A 22,540-nucleotide genomic window follows, 5' to 3' on the forward strand; every position below is an offset into this window, starting at 1 on the left:
ACAAATGAAAGTGGCTTTTTCCTAAATAAATATGCTTGATTATACTTGTATAGCAAATTGCCTTAACTATTATCATATTACACACAACATAGTCTACATGACCAGAAGTATGTGGACACCTGCTTGTCGAACATTTCATTCCAAAATTATAGGCATTAATATTTCCCTTAAATGGAATTAAGAGGCCTAGCCTGAACCATTTTCTATTTAACGAGGCAAGTCAGTTAAGAACAAATTCTTATTTTCAATGACGGCCTAGGAACAGTGGGTTAACTCCCTTGTTCAGGGGCAGAACAGATTTTTACCTTGTCAGCTCTGCGATTTGATCTAGCAACCTTTCGGTTACAAGTCCAACACTCTAACCACTATGCCACCCCATGAAAAACAGCCCCAGATCATTATTCCTCCTCCACCAAACTTTAGTTGGCACTATGCATTGGGGCAGGTAGCGTTCTCCTGGCATCCACCAAACCCAGATTCTTCCGTCGGACTGCCAGATGTTGAAGCGTGATTCATCACTCCAGAGAACGCGTTTCCACTGCTGCAGAGTACAATGGCGGCGAGCTTTACACCACTCCAACCGACACTTGGCATTACGCATGGTGATCTTAGGCTTGTGTGCAGTTGCTCAGCCATGGAAACCCATTTCATGAAGCTCCCGAGGAGCACTTATTGTGCTGACATTGTTTCCAGAGGCAGTTTGGAACTCGGTAGTGAATGTTGCAACCGAGGACAGACGATTTTTATGCGCTTCAGCACTTGGTGGTCCTATTCGGAGCTTGTGTGGCCTACCACTTCAAGGCGTGCCGTTGTTGCTCCTAGACATTTCCACTTCACAATAATAGCACTTACAGTTGACCGGGGCAGCTCTAGCAGGGCTGAAATTTGCCGAACTGACTTGCTGGAAAGGTGGCATCATATGACTGTGCCATATTGAAAGTCACTGTGCTCTTCAGTAAGGCCATTCTACTGACAATGTTTGTCTATGGAGATTGTATTTCTGCGTGCTCGATTTTATACCCCTCAGAAGCAGGTGTGGCTGAAATAGCAGAATCCACTAATTTGAAGGGGTGTCCACATACTTTTCTTTATATATAGTATATGTTTAGCACACTGAACAAAGTTAACACCGATTATTTGGGGTTTTCAGAAAGAGAGAGTATCAATGCGTACAACATTATCCCATGTCATCGATTATCCTGATGTCCCTCTGATCAGATGCGATAATGTACTCAGCGGTAAATTGCTGTTGGTGTGTATGATTGCAGGACAAAAACAAAAATTATATATATGATCCTTTTGAACAATTAGTTTGAAACACATGAGCATAAACGGGAGACTGAACAAATGCATGTTTGTCATTCTCTTTTTAAAAAGTGCATACACTGCATAAATATCAATACATTAAATTAAATGATAGTGTGCATGATTACACTGAGAAGACTGTAACAGATGTAGGCACATTGAAGTATCAGTTCATGTAAGCCTTGTGCAGCGATCAACATTCTTCCCTTAGGTTTTCTGAGGTGTTCCACTTGAGAGTGGAAAACAATTCAATCGGTTCTTATGCGGATGAAAATAGTTGCTTTGGCACATTCCCTCCGATGTCTGCATGACGAATGGCATTCAAGACATCTGAAACGGTAATGAAAATGATTTGGGTTAGTGCTGAGTTGGAAAACATTGTAGTCTTCTTGGCCAGAAAAGGACATTCTTTGAAATGCATCAGTCATGTTAAAGTTTGTTTAAGTTCTACTAATGATAATAAAATATTGACAGGAAATTTCCATACAGTGTTTCCAGTAGTGGTGAGTGAGTCATTAGATTGTATTTTAATAACAACATACTGTATCAACAACGTGGCTATCAATCATACAAGTAATATACAGACATGTATACAGGGATTCTGATCTTCAGTCTACATCCCATCCCTGCATGTTGTTAACTTGTACTTCTATCTTCAAGATGTAATGAAACCATTTGAAATCATACTGAAAATAAAGCACGTCTGAATTGATCATCTACTTATTATATCCTTAATAAAACAACTGTTGAACCCCAGAAGAACTCTAGAGCCAGTGTTTAATGCTTAAAAAAAAGCATGACATCAGATTAGTTTGAACACTTACCAACTATAATGGAGTTTCCTTTTTGTAGTTAAACCCAGGGTCAGATCCTTCTATCTGCAGTTTCAAGACTTGTTTAAGGCTTAATTCAGTCTCCCCTATAGGGTAGTTCCCCAGAACGTCTTGGTGTCCTCTATTCTGTACAGTCCTATGGACAGAAACCCTCCCGAGGAAAACCTGATTGCCCTGAAGATGGTAGTTGGGGTTGGTCATAATGCCATTTCGCTTCTTCTCTGCAATGCTCTGCTGTTGGATGAATAACTGCTCTTGGGTTAGTCCCCCTTCTGGCTGGGTGGAGCCACCAACCATGATCTTGCAATGAGGATCTTGCACCGCAATGCTCGCTACAGACTTGTTGAGCGCAATCCTCTTATCAAACTGGGTCATCTCATATTCTAACACCTGACCCTGGGTTGAGCCAATGCTCTTGAGCCTTTTCTTGTCTCCAGAGCCCCCTTTGCTGTTGGATATGGTATTTTTGGTCTTACTCCCTTTGGTCGACTTGAGACCTGGCTTAACCTGATCCCAGTCAAATTCACTTGGAGACCCCGGCTGATGTCCAATGGACTTGGTGGTGGAGGAAGGTGAGACGATGGATTGTCGGCTCCGACTGCGAGGCAGAGAGTGTTGCTGGATTTGCTCTGTGAAGGTCATTCCGTGGAAACTATCTATCGGCACAGTCTGTGCAGTAGCTGTGGACGAGGTGGTTCTCAGTGAGGAGTTCTTAGAACTTTTGAGGGAATTATTTGAGAGAGACAACTTCTGTCTGTCCACAGTAGAGTCAGGAGATTCCGAAGGGGAGCTGAAGGCGTGGACAGGACCGTTCTGTAAACCACGTCCACATGACTGCATATCTCCAGCTCCTGTGCTGCCAGAGCTGTTGGATTTGATTGTGAGGGAGTGCATTTTCCCAGATACAGAGAGTGGGATTTTCTGTTCCATAGTGTGTACTGGCGAAGGACTACAGCCATTAAGACTTGAGGCCCCATACTTCTCAAGAAGTTTGATGATCATTGAATGCCCCCCTTTTGCAGCCACTCGCATGGCTGTGCGTCCAAACTGGTCTGCGTGGTTGGGGTCAGCGCCATGCTCCAGAAGGATCTGCACTACATCTCTGTGCCCCTCTTGGGCAGCAATGCCAAGCGCTGTTGCCCCCTGATTACATGTATTATCCACGTGAGTGCCATTGTCAATCAAGAACTGCACAACGTTTGCGTGGCCTTGCCAAGCTGCTGACTGGAGGGCGGATCGCTTCTCGTTGTCACAAGAGTTCACGTCGGCATGATAGTTGATCAGCATCCTGACCATTTCTACATGCCCTTGCCAGCAGGACACGTGGAGGGCTGTCCTTCCCTCTGTGTCGCTGACTTCCACATTTGCCCCATTTTCCAGGAAGTACTCCGCCATTGCTAGCTGATTCTCAAGTGCCAATATGTATAATGTTGGGCGTCCGTCTGCATCTTTATAATCTATATCAGCACCATGACTCAGCAACAGTTCAACAATATCCCTGTGGCCTTCCAGTGCAGCCGCCCTGAGAGAATTCCTCCCATCGTAACCTCTCTGGTCGATGCAAGACTTGTTTTCCAGAAGAATGTGGACACAGTCGTAGTGGCCCTCTTGCGCAGACAATATCAGGGGTATTCGACCATCGTTATCCACCTCTGTGCATCGGGCACCTTGCTCAATGAGGGCATCGCATACTTGCCGGTGACCCTCGAATGAGGCCATGTGCAGTGGGGTCCAGCCGGAGTCATCTCTGTGATTTTCATCCAGCCCTCTGTCCAGCAGAGTTCGGACCACCTCTACATTCCCTTGAGCAGACGCTATGCTCAGAACAGTTCTTCCTTCACTGTCGATGCTGTCTACAGCTGCACCCCAGAAAAGCAGGGTATTGACAACAGAGGCATGGCCCATGGATGCTGCTGCAAGAAGAGGCGTTCGGCCATTGTTGTCAGTGTGATCCACATCAGCTCCACCTTCCAGCAGCAGATCAACTACGTCCACATGTCCTTCATAGGCAGCCACAAGAAGGGGTGTCATGCAGTCTTTATCGCAGTGGTCGACCTCTGCACCCCTGTCAATGAGGAGGCTTACGACAGAGGCATGACCTTTACTGGCAGGCACACAGAGAGCAGCAACTGAGAGGGCTGTCCTTCCGTCCGCATCTTCATGGTTCACCTCTGCCCCGTGTTCCAAGAGGTGCTCTACGATTTCTCTGTGCCCCATGTATGCCGCTGCAATGAGAGCCGTCCTTCCTTCATTGTCTGCTTTGTTGACTTCTGCCCCGTGTTGGAGGAGGTTCAGCACGATGTCTTCATGGCCTCCCCAAGCTGCGGCTCTCAAGGCGGTTCTGCTGTCGGCATCAGCACAGTCAACTTTGGCACCGGCGTAGAGGAGAGCAGACACCACCTCTGAATGCCCACCCCAGGCTGCAGACCTAAGGGCGGTCCACCCATCATGGTCTGTGTGATTGATGTTTGCCTCACAGCCAATGAGGCAGTTGACCACCTTAGTGTGCCCTTGTCTTGCAGCAAGAGTAAGTGCCGTTTGTCCATGGCTGTCCTCCAGCTCCATGTTGGCTCTTCTGGATATGAGAAAGTTCACCACATCCAGGTTTCCACTGTACGCAGCATTGGCCAGCAAAGTTCTGCCACTAGAGTCACATTGGTTCACAGAGGCCCCATTCTCTAGCAATGTCCGAATGGAATCCTCTCTCTCCAATGCCTGCTGCACTATGCAGGAGGCATGGTCGTCCTCGTTGTTGACATGAGCTCCAGCTTTGACCAGAAGCTGCAGCACCTCCTGTTCTTTAGGTATGGAGGTGGAAAGAGAGTCTTTAGTGGGTGTGCCATTCCACACCATCCAAAGAGCCAGGTTGAAAGAGTCTATCTGCATGTTGGATTTGATCAGATGCAGGGCAAACTCCTGCACCTCCAGCGGTTTGAGCTGCTTGGCCCTGCAAGTGTAACTCATTGCCATCATTCTATGTCCCTCCGCTTCATTACACAAGTACTTTTGGGTACAATGCTTAACATCCAGGAGCCACTCGGCAAAACTGTAGTGAAAGAGGATCTTAGTACTTCTGAGGCCATCGATCAACAACTTGGAGAGGATATCCATCTTCTTCTGAAAGTCCTCCATGGTGAGGGCCATGTTTTTGGTCCAGACAGCATAGTAAAGCTCCTTGACAGTAAGCGGCCTGCAGGTTGCGAGGATCACGTTAAGGATGGGCTGGACTTTGGCAAACTGCTTCCGGACAAACAGCCTTTGGCAGAGCCACAAGTAGAGCCCATTGAGCGTGCCCGGGATGTCGCGGATCTCTCGCAGCATGATGAAGTTCTCCACCACCCCATCCAGCACTCGCTCCAGGTACAGGAAGCAGCCGCTGCTTTTGATGTGCAGCTGGTTGAGCATCTCGGCCGTCTCCTTGGTAAGATGATGGCGAAGGGCCTCCTCCTGGTCGAGCCTGTGGAGGATGTACTGCTGCACGTCCTTGACGATGTAGGCTTTGCGAAGGTCATCCAGGCTGATTTTACGGAATCCTAGAAAATAGAAGAAAAAAAACTATTAGTTCACCACCAACTTTAATTTCCACCAACTTCTTCCCAAACATTTCCAATATTAATATGGCAGTGTTACAGTATATCAGAGTAATACAGAGCGGGTATAATTAGTCTTTCTGTAATGTGTGTCGTATAGAGGAGACCAAGATGTGGCGTGTTGAGTGCTCATGATTATTCTTTATTGAAAACTAAACACTTTTACAAAGAAATAAAACGACAGCAAACAGTTCCGTCAGGCAACAGACAACCAAAACGGAAAACAATTACCCACCAACACAATAGAAAAAAACCCAACTTAAATATGATCTCCAATTAGAGGCAACGTGGACCAGCTGCCTCCAATTGGTGATCAACCCAAAATAAACCAACATAGAAATAGAAACCTAGAATAAACATAGAAATAGAAAACCACCCAAAAACACCCTGACCTACTCTAACCTAGAATAAACATAGAAATAGAAAACCACCCCAAAACACCCTGACCTACTCTACTATAGAAAATGACATATTACTAGGGTCAGGACGTGACACTTTCCACTGAATTTCAGCACTCATACGAAGACAAGTAATGCATTTTCCCATGGTGACCCTAAATTCTCAGAAAGACATCTGACCTTCAGAATATAGTCACTCTATTTTCCCATTGATCTTTTACCTTTGAAAAATTCTATTACGTCAAGCTTTCATTTCCTAAAGCAGAGACTAATTAGTGGTAAAGCCATGTTAAAATAAAACCTTTCAAAGGAATTGAGAGCGTGACCCTGGTCTCTGGCAGAGTAATCAGTTCAGCATCAGTATGGCAGATCTTTTGTGAAGGACTGTGGAAAACAAAGCTGCTGTAATTGATGCTCTAAAGGGGTATTTGATGCAGAAGGCCTTTGATTATCCTAAGAAAACACAATGCATTATCATTCCAATACATTTAACCAAAGACATATCAATAGGATTGTAAAATATACTACACAATAATATAAAATACAACATGCAACAATTTCAAAGATTTTACTGACTTGCAATTGATAAGGAAATCAGTCAAAAGTTCATTAGCCCCTAACCTATGGATTTCACATGACTGGGAATACATACATACATACATACATACATATATATATATATATATATATATATATATATATATATATATATATATATATATATATATATATATAAATAAAGGTATTTGTGTTGGCCACAGATACCTTAAAAAAGTAGGGGCTTGGATCAGAAAACCAGTCAGTATCTGGTGTGACCACTATTTGCCTCATGCAGCGCGACACATAGAGTTGATCAGGCTGTTGATTGTGGCCTGTGGAATGTTGTCCTAGTCCTCTTCAATGGCTGTGTGAAGTTGGTGGATATTGGCGGAAATCATGCTGAAACATGAGGTGATGGAAGAATGGCACAACGATGAGCCTCAGGATCTCATCACGGTAGCTCTGCGAATTCAAATTGCCATCGTGTTCGTAGCTTATGTCTGTCCATACCAAAACCCCACCGCCACCATGGGGCACTCTGTTCACAATGTTGACATCAGCAAACGGCTCTCCCACACAACGCCATACATGTGCCAAACAAGGGCACTCCGTTCATCCACCTCTGGCCTGCTCGCCTCCCTACCTCTGAGGAAGCACAGTTCCCGCTCAGCCCAGTCAAAACTGTTCGCTGCTCTGGCACCCCAATGGTGGAACAAGCTCCCTCACGACGCCAGGACAGCGGAGTCAATCACCACCTTCCGGAGACACCTGAAACCCCACCTCTTCAAGGAATACCTGGGATAGGATAAAGTAATCCTTCTAACCCCCCCCATAAAAGATTTAGATGCACTATTGTAAAGTGGTTGTTCCACTGGATATTATAGGTGAATGCACCAATTTGTAAGTCGCTCTGGATAAGAGCGTCTGCTAAATGACTAAAATGTAAATGTAAATGTGGTGTGCGGTTGTGAGGCTGGTTGGATGCACTGCCAAATTCTCTAAAACAATGTTGGAGGTGGCTTATGGTAGAGAAAGTAACATTAAATTCTCTGGCAACATCACTGCTGGACATTCCTGCAGTCAGCATGCCAATTGCACACTCCCTCAAAACTTGAGACATCTGTGGCATTATGTTGTGTGACAAAACTGCACATTTTAGAGTGGCCTTTATTGTCCCCAGCACAAGGTGTACCTGTGTAATGATCATGCTTTTTAACTAGCTTCTTGATATGCCACACCTGTCAGGTGGATGGATTATCTTGGCAAAGGAGAAATGCTCACTAACAGGGATGTAAATTAATTTGCGCGCAAAATTTGCGAGAAATACGATTACTGTGCGTACAGAACATTTCTGGGATCTTCTATTTCAGCTCATGAATCATGGGACCAACACTTTGTATGTTGTGTTTCTATTTTTGTTCAGTGTAAGTAGTTTTGGAAAATAAAGCACGCAAGAAAGACTCTCATACAATACACATCAAAATCCTTAAAGCTCAGGGCCCAACTAATTCCTTAAAATGATCTCTCCTCACATACCACAGAAACATGCATTGAGACCTGTACTGTAATATATTTGAGAAAAAAGCCACAAAGTAGGTAACACCTGGGAGCCATTTCCAGTTTATAGTACAGCGATGGCCATAAGACAACTATATTGCTTCACTCATTAACAGACTACATGCACAGACCAGACTTTTAGAAAGAAATCACCATGGGTCTTAATGAATGACCTCACTAATGTGCAGTAGCAATCCTTTCCCAGATAGGGAAAAATTGCTCCATGCCAGACTGCTAACAGACATGTAGGGGGAAACTTCCTTCATGTTGAAGCAGTTAGCTCAGGCTACACACCCAAGGGCAGGGGAAGCATTTCCGCATAGATTTATTTACGGTTCCCATGGTCTCAGGCCTTCTGGGGCAGAGGGGAAACAGGAGACTCGTTCAATGTTGACATATTTCTCAATTCTAAACGAGCCTCCTGCTGTGGGAAACGGGTGTTAAATTCCTTTCTTTTATCTAATTGTCTAGATCATCAAAAACAAGCCGCCTCTAAATGTTTCCTGAAGAAATGGGCTCATTTCCTGCTGCCTGGGTTAGGGTAACCGGGTTAATTAAATCAAGGTACCTTAAACACACCCACATGATAAATAAAACAAACATTACAAAGTAAGCATCTGAGAGGATTCTAGACAGAGACTAATGACAACATTTAGAGACAATTAACATGCTCAGAATCAATCAGTGCCATTAATACTACAAACTGAGTTGGTTTGATTGTCAGCGCACATGTATCAAAAAGCCTGTGGCATTGTTCCCTCCATTAATAATTCTATGCAGAAAGAAGACTATGAAACCTTATCCCACACAGGGGCAATGGAGCCACACATGTAGGTACATGAGGCACACCCCTCTAATCATTGTCATTGTAGCTTTCGATACATGAACCTGGCAGTACTCATACATGTGCGATAAACCAATCCTTGAAGAATAGAAAATGTTTCATGCAAGTTACGGCTAATTATGTTCTAGATTATAAAATGCCATTCCTAATAATTACAAACGGCTATCTGTGGTATATTACCATTTCATGCTATAACGGAAACGACAAAAAACAATGCAGCTAATCTGTCCTACTTAATGTAGTCACTAATAACAGAGTACAGTAGGATCACCATAATATTACTTAGAACCCAATGACCCAAAGCCTCTGTGTGTCAGTCAATGTTTTTAGCAACAGAGTATTTTCCACTGCCTCTCCCAGGCCCTGTGGCCTCCTGCTCCACCTCAGTCTCATTCTCCGCTAAGCATTCGGGATCCCTCCAACGGAGACAGGAAACCCACTGCCCGAGAGGAGGAAGAGGCCATTAAGAGGGGGGACTGAACGATATCTACGACAGATTACCTAAAAGTCAATTTTAGCCAGCCGGGAGCCTTTGCCTGAGCATGTTGTCTTTTAAAAAGGTTGTCTCAATGTTCGATTTAGACATGTGTAACCTGCCATCAGAGTATCAGTGAATCAGACTGCACTGCATAGCAAATTGTAGCAGTTATTTCTTTCTCTAGACAATGATTAACAACAAATACACTCCTTCTCTCCTACAGTTGAGACTACTGTCCTCCCCCAGTTCCTACATAGTTGTTCACATGTACATCATGAACACTGGTGATGTGGAAAAGTCAAGAGGAGGAAAAGAGAGGGAGCAAGTTAACCACAGCCATCTTGAAATAGAGCATTATCCCTGAAAACATTTCCAGAGGCCCAGAGAAAGGAAAAGAAAGAAATGAACAAGTATGGGCCCCCTGTCTGAACACACCAGAAGTCTTTTAATTAAATTACTAGAAATGGAGGAATCTGACCTACAATTCCCACTTGAGTCACAGACATCACTTCATATGGCCTGAAACTCTGCTGTGCAGTCATGGCAATATCATTGTTCTTCTCGTGTGGCACAGATGAACACAAGAGGAAGTTGAGGCAACAACTTCGGCTCATCGCAGTAGCAGATGTAGTCACTAGCTACACAATTAACTGCTATCAGAGGTCTGCATGACTCATGCTGCACAGGCCTTTCAAGAAGCGTGTTTTCTTTTAACTGCAGGCAAGGACATGATGCCAGGCCTTGAAACTTTCCAGGTCAACTGGACCACAGTCAATTGTAACTGGGGGGCTGCAACAGCACGAGCATGGATGGCAGGGGTCTGAACAGAGAGGGACAGCTAACCAACCAACAACTGACGCATTCATCAGGCCAGGGATGCAGTGCCGAGTACAGGCCTCTGAGCCAGCTGCTGCTCGTTACGGAACTGGATAGTAGCCACGAGAGACACAGCCCAATACAAAATGAGGAACCGTTGTCAGATTACAAATGAGGTAGGGTGTGTGTGTACAGAGTGGGGGGGGGTGGTTACAGGTTCTGACCCATGGTCCTGGTTCTGACCGACAGCGTCTCAAATTTGTCACGTTCTTCGCGTGCCACCATATTAAGTCATAAGATCCAAAAGGTAAACAGAAACCCTAGCTCCTCTCCTCTAGCCTGCCGTAAACCCCCCCACCCCCCCACTCGACAAACGCCTGTCCAACAGCTGCAGAGGTCTTGGCTCCAACACCGAAAACGGCAGCCTCCCAAACACAAGTATGTGGGACGAGACTCTGCTCAAACCGTCTGTAGAAAAATAAGTCTTAAAAGCTTCAGTTGCCTTTTCATTTTGAAAAATGTTTGCTGCACGCTCTAACACTGATTACATGAGACAAATGTTAGTGAACTGTGGAAAGATGCCATAGTCTATTTGTTATTGAGAAATGTAGATGGAAGATGGTATTTATGAAAGTCTCATTTAAAAGAAGTAAGAAACGAAAACTGTAACTGTACTCAAGTTTAGTTGTTGGGAGAAATATAACTATGTAAATTATTTCTGTGCAATTTTTGTCCTTACGCGGCATCCTGACATGAGAAGCAGAACTAAACGTGCCACTGGAAACGACCACATAAATATTCAAACAATTAATTTGCAGAGAGTAATCCTGGTGGCACAAGCATGAACGGGTCTTGTCCGAACGTGCCCTCTCCTGAATTTCAAAACGGGAGAGGAGACCTTCCAGTTAGACCTGTTGTGGTAACTGAGTGGACTGGGGCACACTGAAAGGTATACACTTAAGGCCCTTTAGTACCGCCTAGTATTACAGTCTACAATCTAATGGTCCCATCAAGCCACCTGCATGAAAACGCATCACACGCTGCAGGAATACATCTATCAAAGATGATTTATGTGAAACACTGCAGAGCCTGCAGACTGATTAGGGGAGATATCCAGCCAATGAAACGCTGTGTTGTATTCCAGAGATACTACAGGATAGTGGTATGAGATGAATGCATAAGGCAGCACACCTGGGTGGCTATGCTCAGCTTTAGTCTTTGACCCACAACGGGTCACTATATCTACAGCTGGATTGACATGAAGCCTCCTTTTTACATGCAGCTGCACCAGTGACTAGCCTTTTTCTCCAGATGACATTTGAAAGCCTGCATTAAACTGATGGAGATACTATGTTTCACAACTAGGGCAGCCATTTATCCTTACCACATCACCTAACCAGTAAAGAATAGTTACTAGAAAGAACAGTATTGTTTTGGTAACATCTTGCCATGGTTCAACTCTTAATGACCTAATTCATTTATATATGTTTTAATGTATTGTCATTAGCAGACTCTTGTCTAGAGTGACTTACAGGAGCAATTAGGGTTAAGTGTCTTGCTCAAGGGCACGTCTACAGATTTTTCACCGAGTCGGCTCGGGGATTCGCGCCAGCGACCTTACTGGCCCAATTCTCTTAACCGCTAGGCTACCTTCAGCCCTTTTTGACCCACTCTTTATGATTTTCAATTTTCGGCACAGAGTAACGTGTCCAGCCTTGGATGCCAATCATGTTTTATTTGCCGTCACTTCAAATAAACCTCTATCTGCTATCGGTGTGCAGCAGAGAGTCTGGAACCATTTTGTTCAGCATGTCCACGCACCAGATTTAAAGCTCAGCCCATGGAATGTTCACAGAGCGCGCTGTAAAATCAGGTACTTGCAAAGTTATTCTTGGCATGAGAGTCGGAGTCAGTCTGGCATACCACCCTGTCTTTAGCACACTTTACCCCCCGTTGCAAGGCGAACCATTGGCTTGCCAGAAATTATAGGGCATTTATTTTCCTGAAATCAAATTAAGACCTAATTAAAGATCCCTGTATCGAAACGAGAACCGACATGCCTATACAGAAACCTAAAGAGAATACTGATCTTGTTATATGAAACCGGGATTGTTGGCAGGGCCATGCTGCATACCAAAAGGCCATCACCTAGAAGGCAAAGAGACAGAGTTCTTCAACCGTGTCTTGAGTCATGTTTCTGCGGTGCAGCACCAAAGGTCTCATAGATACACAGACACAGAAGACCTGTAATTTACTTGGCTGTCAGACTGCTCGTGGTAAATACAGCATTCAGGGGGATTATGGTTGTCTTCAGCACAGCCAAGTAGCGCTCAACACGCAGACCCAGAGACTAACCAGCATATAGGAATACAAACCTGATGCACAATCTGTAAACACCAACTCAGCAACTATGATGTTAGTAGATAACCATAATTAGATATAGGTTATATTTAACAATTTGATTGCCTCAAAAGGTATTAGATCAAAAGGTATTAAATCAAACATATCGAAATAACCATAGAACAACCAAATACTATAATTTTAAGGATATTTTAGTCCGTTGAGGCAATGCATTCTGTAAGCAATACCTTCCTGACAAATCAGTGGCCCACATATCTAGCACAAAGTTATTTGAATGGTCACTTCCACTGACATCCCTCCCATTTCTAATGATTTTACATCACCCGTACTATGTCCACGCTTTCTACATCTATGACAATATGTCATGACAGTGGAGCCTGCTGGTTAATGATAGGCCATCCAAACACCATCTTCATCCCTCTTTGGGGAGCATTCCTCTCCTGGTGTCGAATAAATTAACAGTCCTCGATGCTTTACATCCATATTTGTGTTGTCAGCAGGCCAGAATATAGTGAGGCCTCTCCATTTGCACAAAAAAGAAGAAAACAACTCCCAGGATGGAGACGTTTGAGTGCTTTGACTTTCTTTCGGAGGGGCCCTATGCTCTGCGGCCCCTCGTAACCAAGCTTGGGTCTGCAGACAAGGGCTGGTCTGATAGCTAAGGTGGGGGCAGGAGAGGCCTGCTATTTTCATTTCTGGTCAGTGGTGGTAAATCAGGCCTGTCACCTGGCTTTGGTGCAAAGAATGGTCCATTCACAGCCGGAGCAGAGGAGGAGGCACAGCTCCTCACCAGGGTGGACTACAGCTCCTCACCAGGGTGGACTGCAGCTCCTCACCAGGGTGGACTACAGCTCCTCACCAGGGTGGACTGCAGCTCCTCACCAGGGTGGACTACAGCTCCTCACCAGGGTGGACTACAGCTCCTCACCAGGGTGGACTACAGCTCCTCACCAGGGTGGACTACAGCTCCTCACCAGGGTGGACTACAGCTCCTCACCAGGGTGGACTGCAGCTCCTCACCAGGGTGGACTGCAGCTCCTCACCAGGGTGGACTACAGCTCCTCACCAGGGTGGACTGCAGCTCCTCACCAGGGTGGACTGCAGCTCCTCACTAGGGTGGACTGCAGCTCCTCACTAGGGTGGACTGCAGCTCCTCATCAGGGTGGACTGCAGCTCCTCACTAGGGTGGACTACAGCTCCTCACTAGGGTGGACTACAGCTCCTCACCAGGGTGGACTGCAGCTCCTCACCAGGGTGGACTGCAGCTCCTCACCAGGGTGGACTACAGCTCCTCACCAGGGTGGACTACAGCTCCTCACCAGGGTGGACTGCAGCTCCTCACCAGGGTGAACTGCAGCTCCTCACTAGGGTGGACTGCAGCTCCTCACTAGGGTGGACTACTCTCTCTCTCTGAAGAGACGTGAGAAGGAAACAAAAGCTGCTGACAAAACCACCGTTTCAGAGAACGGACGCAGCGTAAATGGTGACACACAAGCGTGGGGGGAGTAACAGGTATGTATGTGGTAGACATTAGTTATGGGAAAGATTTGTGCTCAATAGCCCAATGGATAAATGTTGTCTCGATAAAGAAATGAACAAGTGAAACATTATTTCCCTGTGGAGGGCAGAAGAATGTCCCCTGGAAGGGTTTAGGCTTCCAGCCACTATTCCTGGGTGAAAACTGAAATATGCCCGACTTAAAATCCTGTTGCTATACATGGCCAAAAAGAGAATACCATACTGTGTGTGTCAGCCAATACTGCACTGAAAACTTTATTGGGCAGATGGTATCCATCACTACAGTTCTACTGTACTCTGACAGGGAGACAAGACAGGGCTTCATCATGCATTCTGAATGAGTTTTCACATAATTAGTCAGTCATTTTCAGTCAAGACTACAATGTTTCGCTGTCCGCTGTTTACAAAGAGTGCAGGGCAAACATAGTAAGGCAATCAGACAGTCCGGGAAGAAGCTCTTTCAGCTTAAATCCTGATCATGTTAACCTTCAAGACAAATCTGAGAGAGAGAGAAACTTCCCCCAAAAATATTTGGAGATAAAATGAGTCGATTTCCATGTCAACACTTTTAGGGATACCATCCAAAATATTCTCAAGGATCATTTGAGCTGAATGGTGGCCTACCCAATGACCTTTTGGTCAGAAGTCGTTCTCCAAACTCAATCTTCACTATATTCATGCGACCGCAAAGTTCCCACAACCACAAGAACAGCGTGTACTGGGCTACAAACACCTACTCCACTCAGGATAAAAGTGTTATTTTCAATAGGCGCATGCGGTCGCCTTGCAGAGAACGTGACGCTGCACTCTGGCAGGGCTCTGCCAACACAAACTGGCCTCGTAAACAATACAGAGGACTATTTTTAGTGTACGCTTGGACTCAATTTGATACCCTAAGTCTTGTGGTCTATTTTCATCAAGCATCAATTGTGAGTATTCGCACAGCGGTTAAAATAAGTGGGTGTGTCTAATGGAAGATCAAGTAAGCGTGCATGTGTGTGGGAGGCTGCAGAGCTGAACGGTTGCTGGATGGTGTGGAAAACACAGGACACTGAACACAGACTAAACCAAAACGGATGGCTTGACTACGTCAAGAAACTCCGAATTTTGCATTCTGTGAATGCTAAACCTATTACTCAGAAGCACAAGCCACTTTATCGGGTGTGTAGACTTTTGATTCTGTGACTGATACAACAGCTAGCAGCATTTCAAAAGACATGTTGACATGTTCATTTTCCATCTGCAACAGACAGGTAAAACGTATCTCGCTGTTTTAATGATTCTGTCTGGCGTTTAAAGTGACAGTAGGATATGACATGGGCTTGGCCCTTATCAAAGAGACAACTAAAGGGATAGAGAGGAGGGGAGTCAAACAGAAAACACAAGAGATAACTGTTGTTTGTCGGATTGTGTTCCATGGTGAATCTTCCTCTCAATAAAACCATATCAAAACAACCAAAAGACAGGGCTGTCTGTTTAAGCACAGAGAAGCCTGTAAGTAAAAATACCAGGAATCATTAATATCACTATTAATTATCAGGAAGCAATTTCCTGATAATGCTTCCTGATAAGGATTATCATGTGGGATTTACATTGGTGGCATATGCCAGCGGTAATTCCATCCCCAACAATTGATGTCTCATGAAATCCACAAATACGGATCTACGGTTGGGGGCAATCAAATTTCTGATAGGTTTCCGCTCATGATGAATGGAATAACCGAAACGTTTAAAGTCGTATGCAAATCAGACAAAGTATTCCATTCATGTCAATGTGTGCAATGCATCTGTGTGTTCTGTGGGCTAAGGACAGTACGGAAAGGAGACATGACAGAGCTATGATTCATCGGCCGCTATGTTCGGTTAGATCAATACTGTTAGGCAGGGGGTTCCAGGTCACTGGTGTAATGGGAACTGAATGCCTCTGCAGACCTTCCAGCAACTGTTACGTTTGATTATCTAGATGCAATGCTTACATTTCAATTTCATATCTATTTTATGTCCATCGGAATTGGCATGGCTGGTCCACACAAGGGTCAAAATATTGATTTAAGAATCCTCTCTCAAATTCCTGCTCATGTTGTCGACGTACAAAACAAAACCCTGCCATAGAAGAGCTTCAGGCAGGCTTCCAAAACCCTATCCTTTCATGATTCCAAAAGTCCTTGACTGTGCTCAAAAAAACGTGTTTTCAAACAGCGCATGTAAATACGATTGAATCTCTCTAGACATTTCCTGAGTTGTTTGCCCATCTTATTAACATTTGCAGTTATGTGGCAGAATATGAATCAGTACATCGTCTTGTTCAAAACTGCCAGCTTCCCTGCGTTAACCCTGCCCACAGCCAGTAATACCTAAACTAGCATAGCATAGGAATTCTATTCAGCAGAAAGCCTAATTGCATTTGGCAACCACTTTCTGAATAGAGCACAGAATAAACAGGGCTGTTTTAAATCGGGTTTTACATGATGTTTCAAACAGCAACAGGAGGGCATCCGAATCCCCCACATGTTGTGTTTGGAGAGCTGAAGGGGACACAGCAGTGCACTGCGGCAGGTATTACACCCACACTCTCTTACTGGTTCGATTAATGTTACGCCAGCCTCTCTGCTCATCACCCAATAGTGGGCTGGTATTCTGACAGCTCGATAACGGCCGCTAGTTCGGCTTGTCATGGCACATAGAGCAGTAGTCGTTTTCACAAGACACCGTGATATTTAAGCGTTCTGTGGCAGGACCTAATCTTTTTAGCATTCATGATGTTAAAATCTATATGGAATTAGCTTTCGCTGAGCCAACGTGGCTGGAAGCACAGCATGACATGTGCTTTGTTTAATAGCTGCCGAAAAGGCTGACATTTATCACGACACGGAATAGAATAATCTGTACGCCAGAAGAAAATGGCATAACCTGCTCAGTAAGAGTTTAAATATAACTGAAAAGGCTTTTACTGATTGCCTTACAGAAAACCCAAAGGAAATCCATATATCTCGAGAAACATACGCTTAATGTATGCAAACAAAGTTTTATTCTTCAAGGAGCCACAAGTGGCAGACTAGTGTCAATACAAGATGCCACATTCCCATTAATTGTTTGTTTGTGTGGCAAAGTGTGTTGTCTAAAGGGAACTAAAATGTGTTCTGCGATACATTTTTCCATTCGGTGAAAAACTACTCATTACGTGCATATACTAAACAACATATACCAAATGCTGTACATAAGCCTCACCATATGGATCCCAAAAGAAATGAAAAACAAAGTCTTTCAAAACCTGATAAGAACCCTATCACCCAACCCGAAAGGTACCCAAACAGATTTACTCAGACCTGTGAACAGTTTGGTGATGGCCTTGTTCTGTCGGCGTGCTGAGCAGATGAGGAGGAGCCAGGGTGGGAAGAAGTCATGGTGGCTGGCCAGAAGCTCAGCGATGGTTCTGGGGGTGCCTGAACCCGAAGACCTCTGTTCCCCCTCACCCAGCTGACAGCCTTCGTCAATAGAGTCTACCAGGAGGAAGAGGGCCTGCTGAGGCGGCTTGGAGCTCAAGAGTGGGAGGAGAACACACCTGTAGGGCAAAATAGAAGAGGAAAGATTTAGAAATCTCTCTGTGCACCTAACGCTTCCCACAGCAAGCTGATACTGTTGAGGAGAGGTGAGGATGAAAGTCCACCTACAACAGAAATGGATTTAATGTCAGTCTGTATCAAACATTTGATTGTATCTTAGAAACTTTCTCTCCATCCACAGTTTAGCTTTCAGGCCCTTGACAGGCCTTCACAGTGCAAATGCAATCTAAAAAACTGAAACCTCTTTAGGGAATTGAAATCTGCAGTACACATAACACTGTATATAGACTGTATAACACTGTTTATAGACTGTATAACACTGCATATAGACTGTATAACACTGCATATAGACTGTATAACACTGCATATAGACTGTATAACACTGCATATAGACTATATAACACTGCATATAGACTGTATAACACTGCAATAAACTCAATCCTCTAGATTAGTTTATTAGCTGCCTGCTGAGAGAAAATGTGAGAGAAAATAACAGAATTCCAATTGAAAACAGACCGAGCAGGTCCACATGAATCAAATGAAGACAAGCCATGGTTACATGGCCGACAACTGTCTGAAATAGTAAGGTAAATTATCTGAGTCGTTAAAAAACCCTGTCAGTGTTTGAGCCTACACACACCCATTAAAACAGCCTGGATGCTCTGTGAATAATGTACAGCATTAAACAACCAACACTCAGCTATACTCACAAACCCAAAGGGTTTAAATGCTACATTGACATAACATAAGCGTGCAAGCCAAAGGGAAAAGTGGAGATCCCATTTGCTGGAATGATAATGCGTAGTATGACTGCGTGCATAAATGCCATGATGCCAGCCCTGTATTTGTTCCCGTTATTTTCCAACCACATGTTTGTGCTGGCAAGACTTTAGTGCCTGTGTACAGAGCTGCTACCCCAACCTGATTCCTGTGTTGAAACTGTTATTTTGCTGTTGTAAATTCCCACCACCGCTAAAACAGCCCTTAGTTATGCATGCCCTCGCTGATCCCCAAATTAGAGCATTTTAAATGTTACTTTAAGTCAGACTGCAATTCCAACGGCTCAGCAAACACTTTTTCAGCCAAACCTGCCCTCCAATCCTCTATTTTCCAGCAGCTCATTTTCTCAAGTGCAAGAAAGGGAGGGTAATGCGCAGTCATCAACCTGCAAGCTCCATCATTACATCGCACCATCTCAGAGAAAAATGGCTGATCGCTCTTTCTGACGACTGCAGCCCCACATCGAATCTGCAGTACAGGCAGGGAAACCAGCCAAGAGGAATGTCTATCTGCAGAGTTTGTGTGCTCCAAACTACTGCAGAGACAAACAAATTCACAGTGACAGCAATGCAGGCCTTGTTACGAGACAAAGAGCCATTCTTTCCCTAAAAATCAACTGCTTTCAGAACTGTTGACAACTGAATTTCCTGCAGGAAGGGGACAGGGGCTTGAAATGAACACAACAATGGGATGGGTGCCAGACTAACTTCCTAAGTACCTCAGCCAATGATGAGTGTATTTGTGACGCATCCTGTCCCTCAGACCTTAACACCAACTATTTGGGGCTTTTGTATTCCATCCTCAAAATATGCCAATAGCTGAGGCCCATTATCATTTTGAGAAAGAAAGAGAACGTGAAACGTGCCTAATGCACCCGCCATCTGTTATGCTGCGGTCCCCATCTTCCACGGCCCGGCCACACTGTGCAAAGTGGGTTTCACTATGATGTTTAGTGAAGATGTCTGGGCCTACAGGCAGCACTGGGCACCGTGCCCGTGTTTTACAAATTTACTGAGTCGATTTTATGGAGTGGGCGCTGAGCCTGAAATTTCCCCCGTCATGCAATGGCGCAGGGACACTGGCTCAAGTCCAATATACATGTCCGGCCATGACACCATTCTATTAATGGAGTAGAGCTGCAGGTGAGTCAATAACTCACTGCAGAGATCCCATTGAAAAGCAATAGCTACTAGCATTCCACAGTGGAAACCGAACGAGACTCTTCATTATGAGAATCAATTTGAATGGAGCACCTGGATTTCTTCCTTTCGAGAGTCCATTTAGCCTGCTCAGCTTCTTTGCGGAGTCAGGAGAGCTTAGCAGAAAAAGACTGCATGACAACAGTTGACTCATGCCCCATCAGGGGGGTAGACAGAGAAAATGCAACCAGCCCCCGATTTGGAAAAAGCATATTATTAATTTATACCTTAAAGTGGAACTGACAGCATTTTAACTACTTTGTAGATATGAAACAAGCAGACAATCATATCAGCCCAAAATATACAATTCCCAGTTTATGCTACAAAACCAACTTCATGAGGTTTTAAAATGAGGTTCTATTTGACTCAGCATTCCATGGCATAGAGCTAGGCATTGTTTGCAGAATAGATGGATGCAGTACAATGCATGACGCATAATTCACCAATACATTTTTTGGTAGTTCAACAAATATTGCTATGAGGTTGTAAATCACAGCTGCCTGGTACATTGTATGCTGCCTCCATTCGGGATTCAGTTTCAATGACTCAATATTTTGGAAAGAAAACAAACTAACGTCAATACAATTCAACTAGCAAGGGCAATGATCACAAGTCAGTCATAAACTACCCTATTAGCCACGCTATCTACTGATGTAACTATTTATTTAGCGAGCTGAAAACACAGCGCCTAACTTCAGCTAGTTACTGTTAGCTGCTGGGGAATGTCATGTCGTTGGACGAGTGGCTGAGTGGCTGAATTTTTATCCCCATATAGTTTTTCTGTGGCTACAGCTAGGGATGCAGGTTGGTTAGCTAGCAAGAAATGTGAACTAATTAATAGGACTGTAAAGTTCCCAAATGTAAGAGGACTCCCGTGGTGTTTACATATTTGCAGAAATCCATTCAGCTGTGTTTTGTGGCTTTTGGCTGAATGCATTCTAATGATCTAAAGTTGCACATATACATATATATATATATATATATATATATATATATACATATATACACATATATACATATATACATATATATATATACATATATACACATACATATATATACATATATACACATACATATATATACATATATACACATACATATATACACATACATATACATACATATATACATACATATATATACATATATACATACATATATATACATATATACATACATATATATACATATATATATATATATATACATATATATATATATATATATATATATATTATATATATATATATATATATATATATATATAAACACACAGTGCTGCTTGAAAGTATATGAACCCCTTGTGCAATTACATTAAACATTTTTACAATGAAATCTTAATTGAATCATTTTTGATCTGACATAAGAGGTTTATATTTACCAACACCATACGTTGGTGTAGAGCAGGGTTTCCCAAACTTAATCCTCAGGACCCCAAGTGGTGCACGTTTTGGTTTTTGCGCTAACACTACACCGCTGATTCAAATAATCAAAGCTTGATGATTAGTTAATTATTTGAATCAGCTGTGTAGTTCTAGGTCAAAAACAAAAACGTGCACCCCTTGGGGTCCCGAGGACCAAGTTTGGGAAACTCTGGTAGAGAGGAAATCATGCATGTAGTAGAAAAACTCAATTACAAAATCATTAGTGTAGGTGCAAAAATAAGTGAACCCCAAGTTGCATTGGTTAAATCAAGTAGGTAAGTAGAATCAGGTGAGTAAATAATTGGGAACCAAATGAACCAATCAAAGGAGAGATCGTTAGGAAAGAGTTTGGGCGGGACTCTGATAAATATAGATAAGAAACCTGGTCAGAAACCCATCCAGGTGAATGCAAAGCACACCATGCCGAGACGAAAGGAGATCTCAGAGGAGATCAGGATGAGAGTAGTGAGATCTCATCAGTCTGGGGAAAGCTATAAAATCATCTCAAAAAGATTTGAGCTCCATCAGTCAACTTTTTACAAATGGAAAATGGAGAGGAGAGCATTTACAATGACAGCAACTCGGCCTAGAAGTGGACACTCTTCCAAAATATCCCCAAGAGCCTCAAGAACAATAGTAAATCAGGTAAAAGCCAACCCAAACATAACATCTAGAGATTTGCAGACCTCCCTTGCTGCATCTCCGGTAACTGTGCTTCAACAATAAGAACACTGAATCGAAATGCCATCCATGGGAGGGTTTGCTAGGAAAAAGCCTCTGCTGTCAAAAAAGAACCAAACTGCCCATTTTAACTTTACCAGAGACTACCTGGAGAAACCTGAAGGTTACTGGAAGTCTATTATCTGGACCAATGAGTCCAAAATTAACCTTTTTGGTCACAATCAACATCGCTATGTTTGGCGAAAACCCAATACTGCCTACCACCAAAATAACCTTACCCCAACAGTCAAGCATGGCGGTGGGAATGTCAAGATCTGGGGCTGCTTTCCTCCTCTGGACCTGGATGACTCCACATCATTAAGGGAACCATGAATTCTGAGGTATTACCAGGAGATTCTGGAACAGAACGTCAGGCCATCAGTCAAGGAGCTAAAGCTGGGGTGAAAATAAGATTTTCCAACAAGACAACGACCCAAAGCTGTCAAGCAAATCTACCAAAGAACGTCTCCGGAGAAAGAAGTTTTGGATTGGCCAAGTCAAAGTACTGACCTAAATCCAATTGAGATGCTGTGGCAGGACCTGAAGCGGGCAGTTCATGCGAGACACCCCTCACAGCTCAATTGGCTGAGTTCTATAAGGAGGAGTGGGCAA

The 22,540-nt window shown here is 43.8% G+C and overlaps 1 protein-coding gene across 1 annotated transcript in view; it reads right to left on the minus strand.

The window, feature by feature from the left end:
* Window positions 1-1,350: 1,350 nt before the first annotated feature.
* LOC106604621 (ankyrin repeat domain-containing protein 50) overlaps window positions 1,351-22,540 on the minus strand; it is a 38,744-nt gene continuing 17,554 nt past the window's right edge. The window contains exons 3-5 of the mRNA XM_014199439.2: window positions 17,566-17,801; window positions 2,130-5,671; window positions 1,351-1,635 (exon numbers count right to left, since the gene is read on the minus strand). Coding sequence (XP_014054914.2) covers window positions 2,133-5,671; window positions 17,566-17,801 — 3,775 coding nt within the window. The 3' untranslated portion in view covers window positions 1,351-1,635; window positions 2,130-2,132. The remainder of the gene's footprint in view (window positions 1,636-2,129; window positions 5,672-17,565; window positions 17,802-22,540) is intronic.

Source organism: Salmo salar, chromosome ssa05 (genome assembly GCF_905237065.1).
Source record: "Salmo salar chromosome ssa05, Ssal_v3.1, whole genome shotgun sequence".
Taxonomy (NCBI): domain Eukaryota; kingdom Metazoa; phylum Chordata; class Actinopteri; order Salmoniformes; family Salmonidae; genus Salmo; species Salmo salar.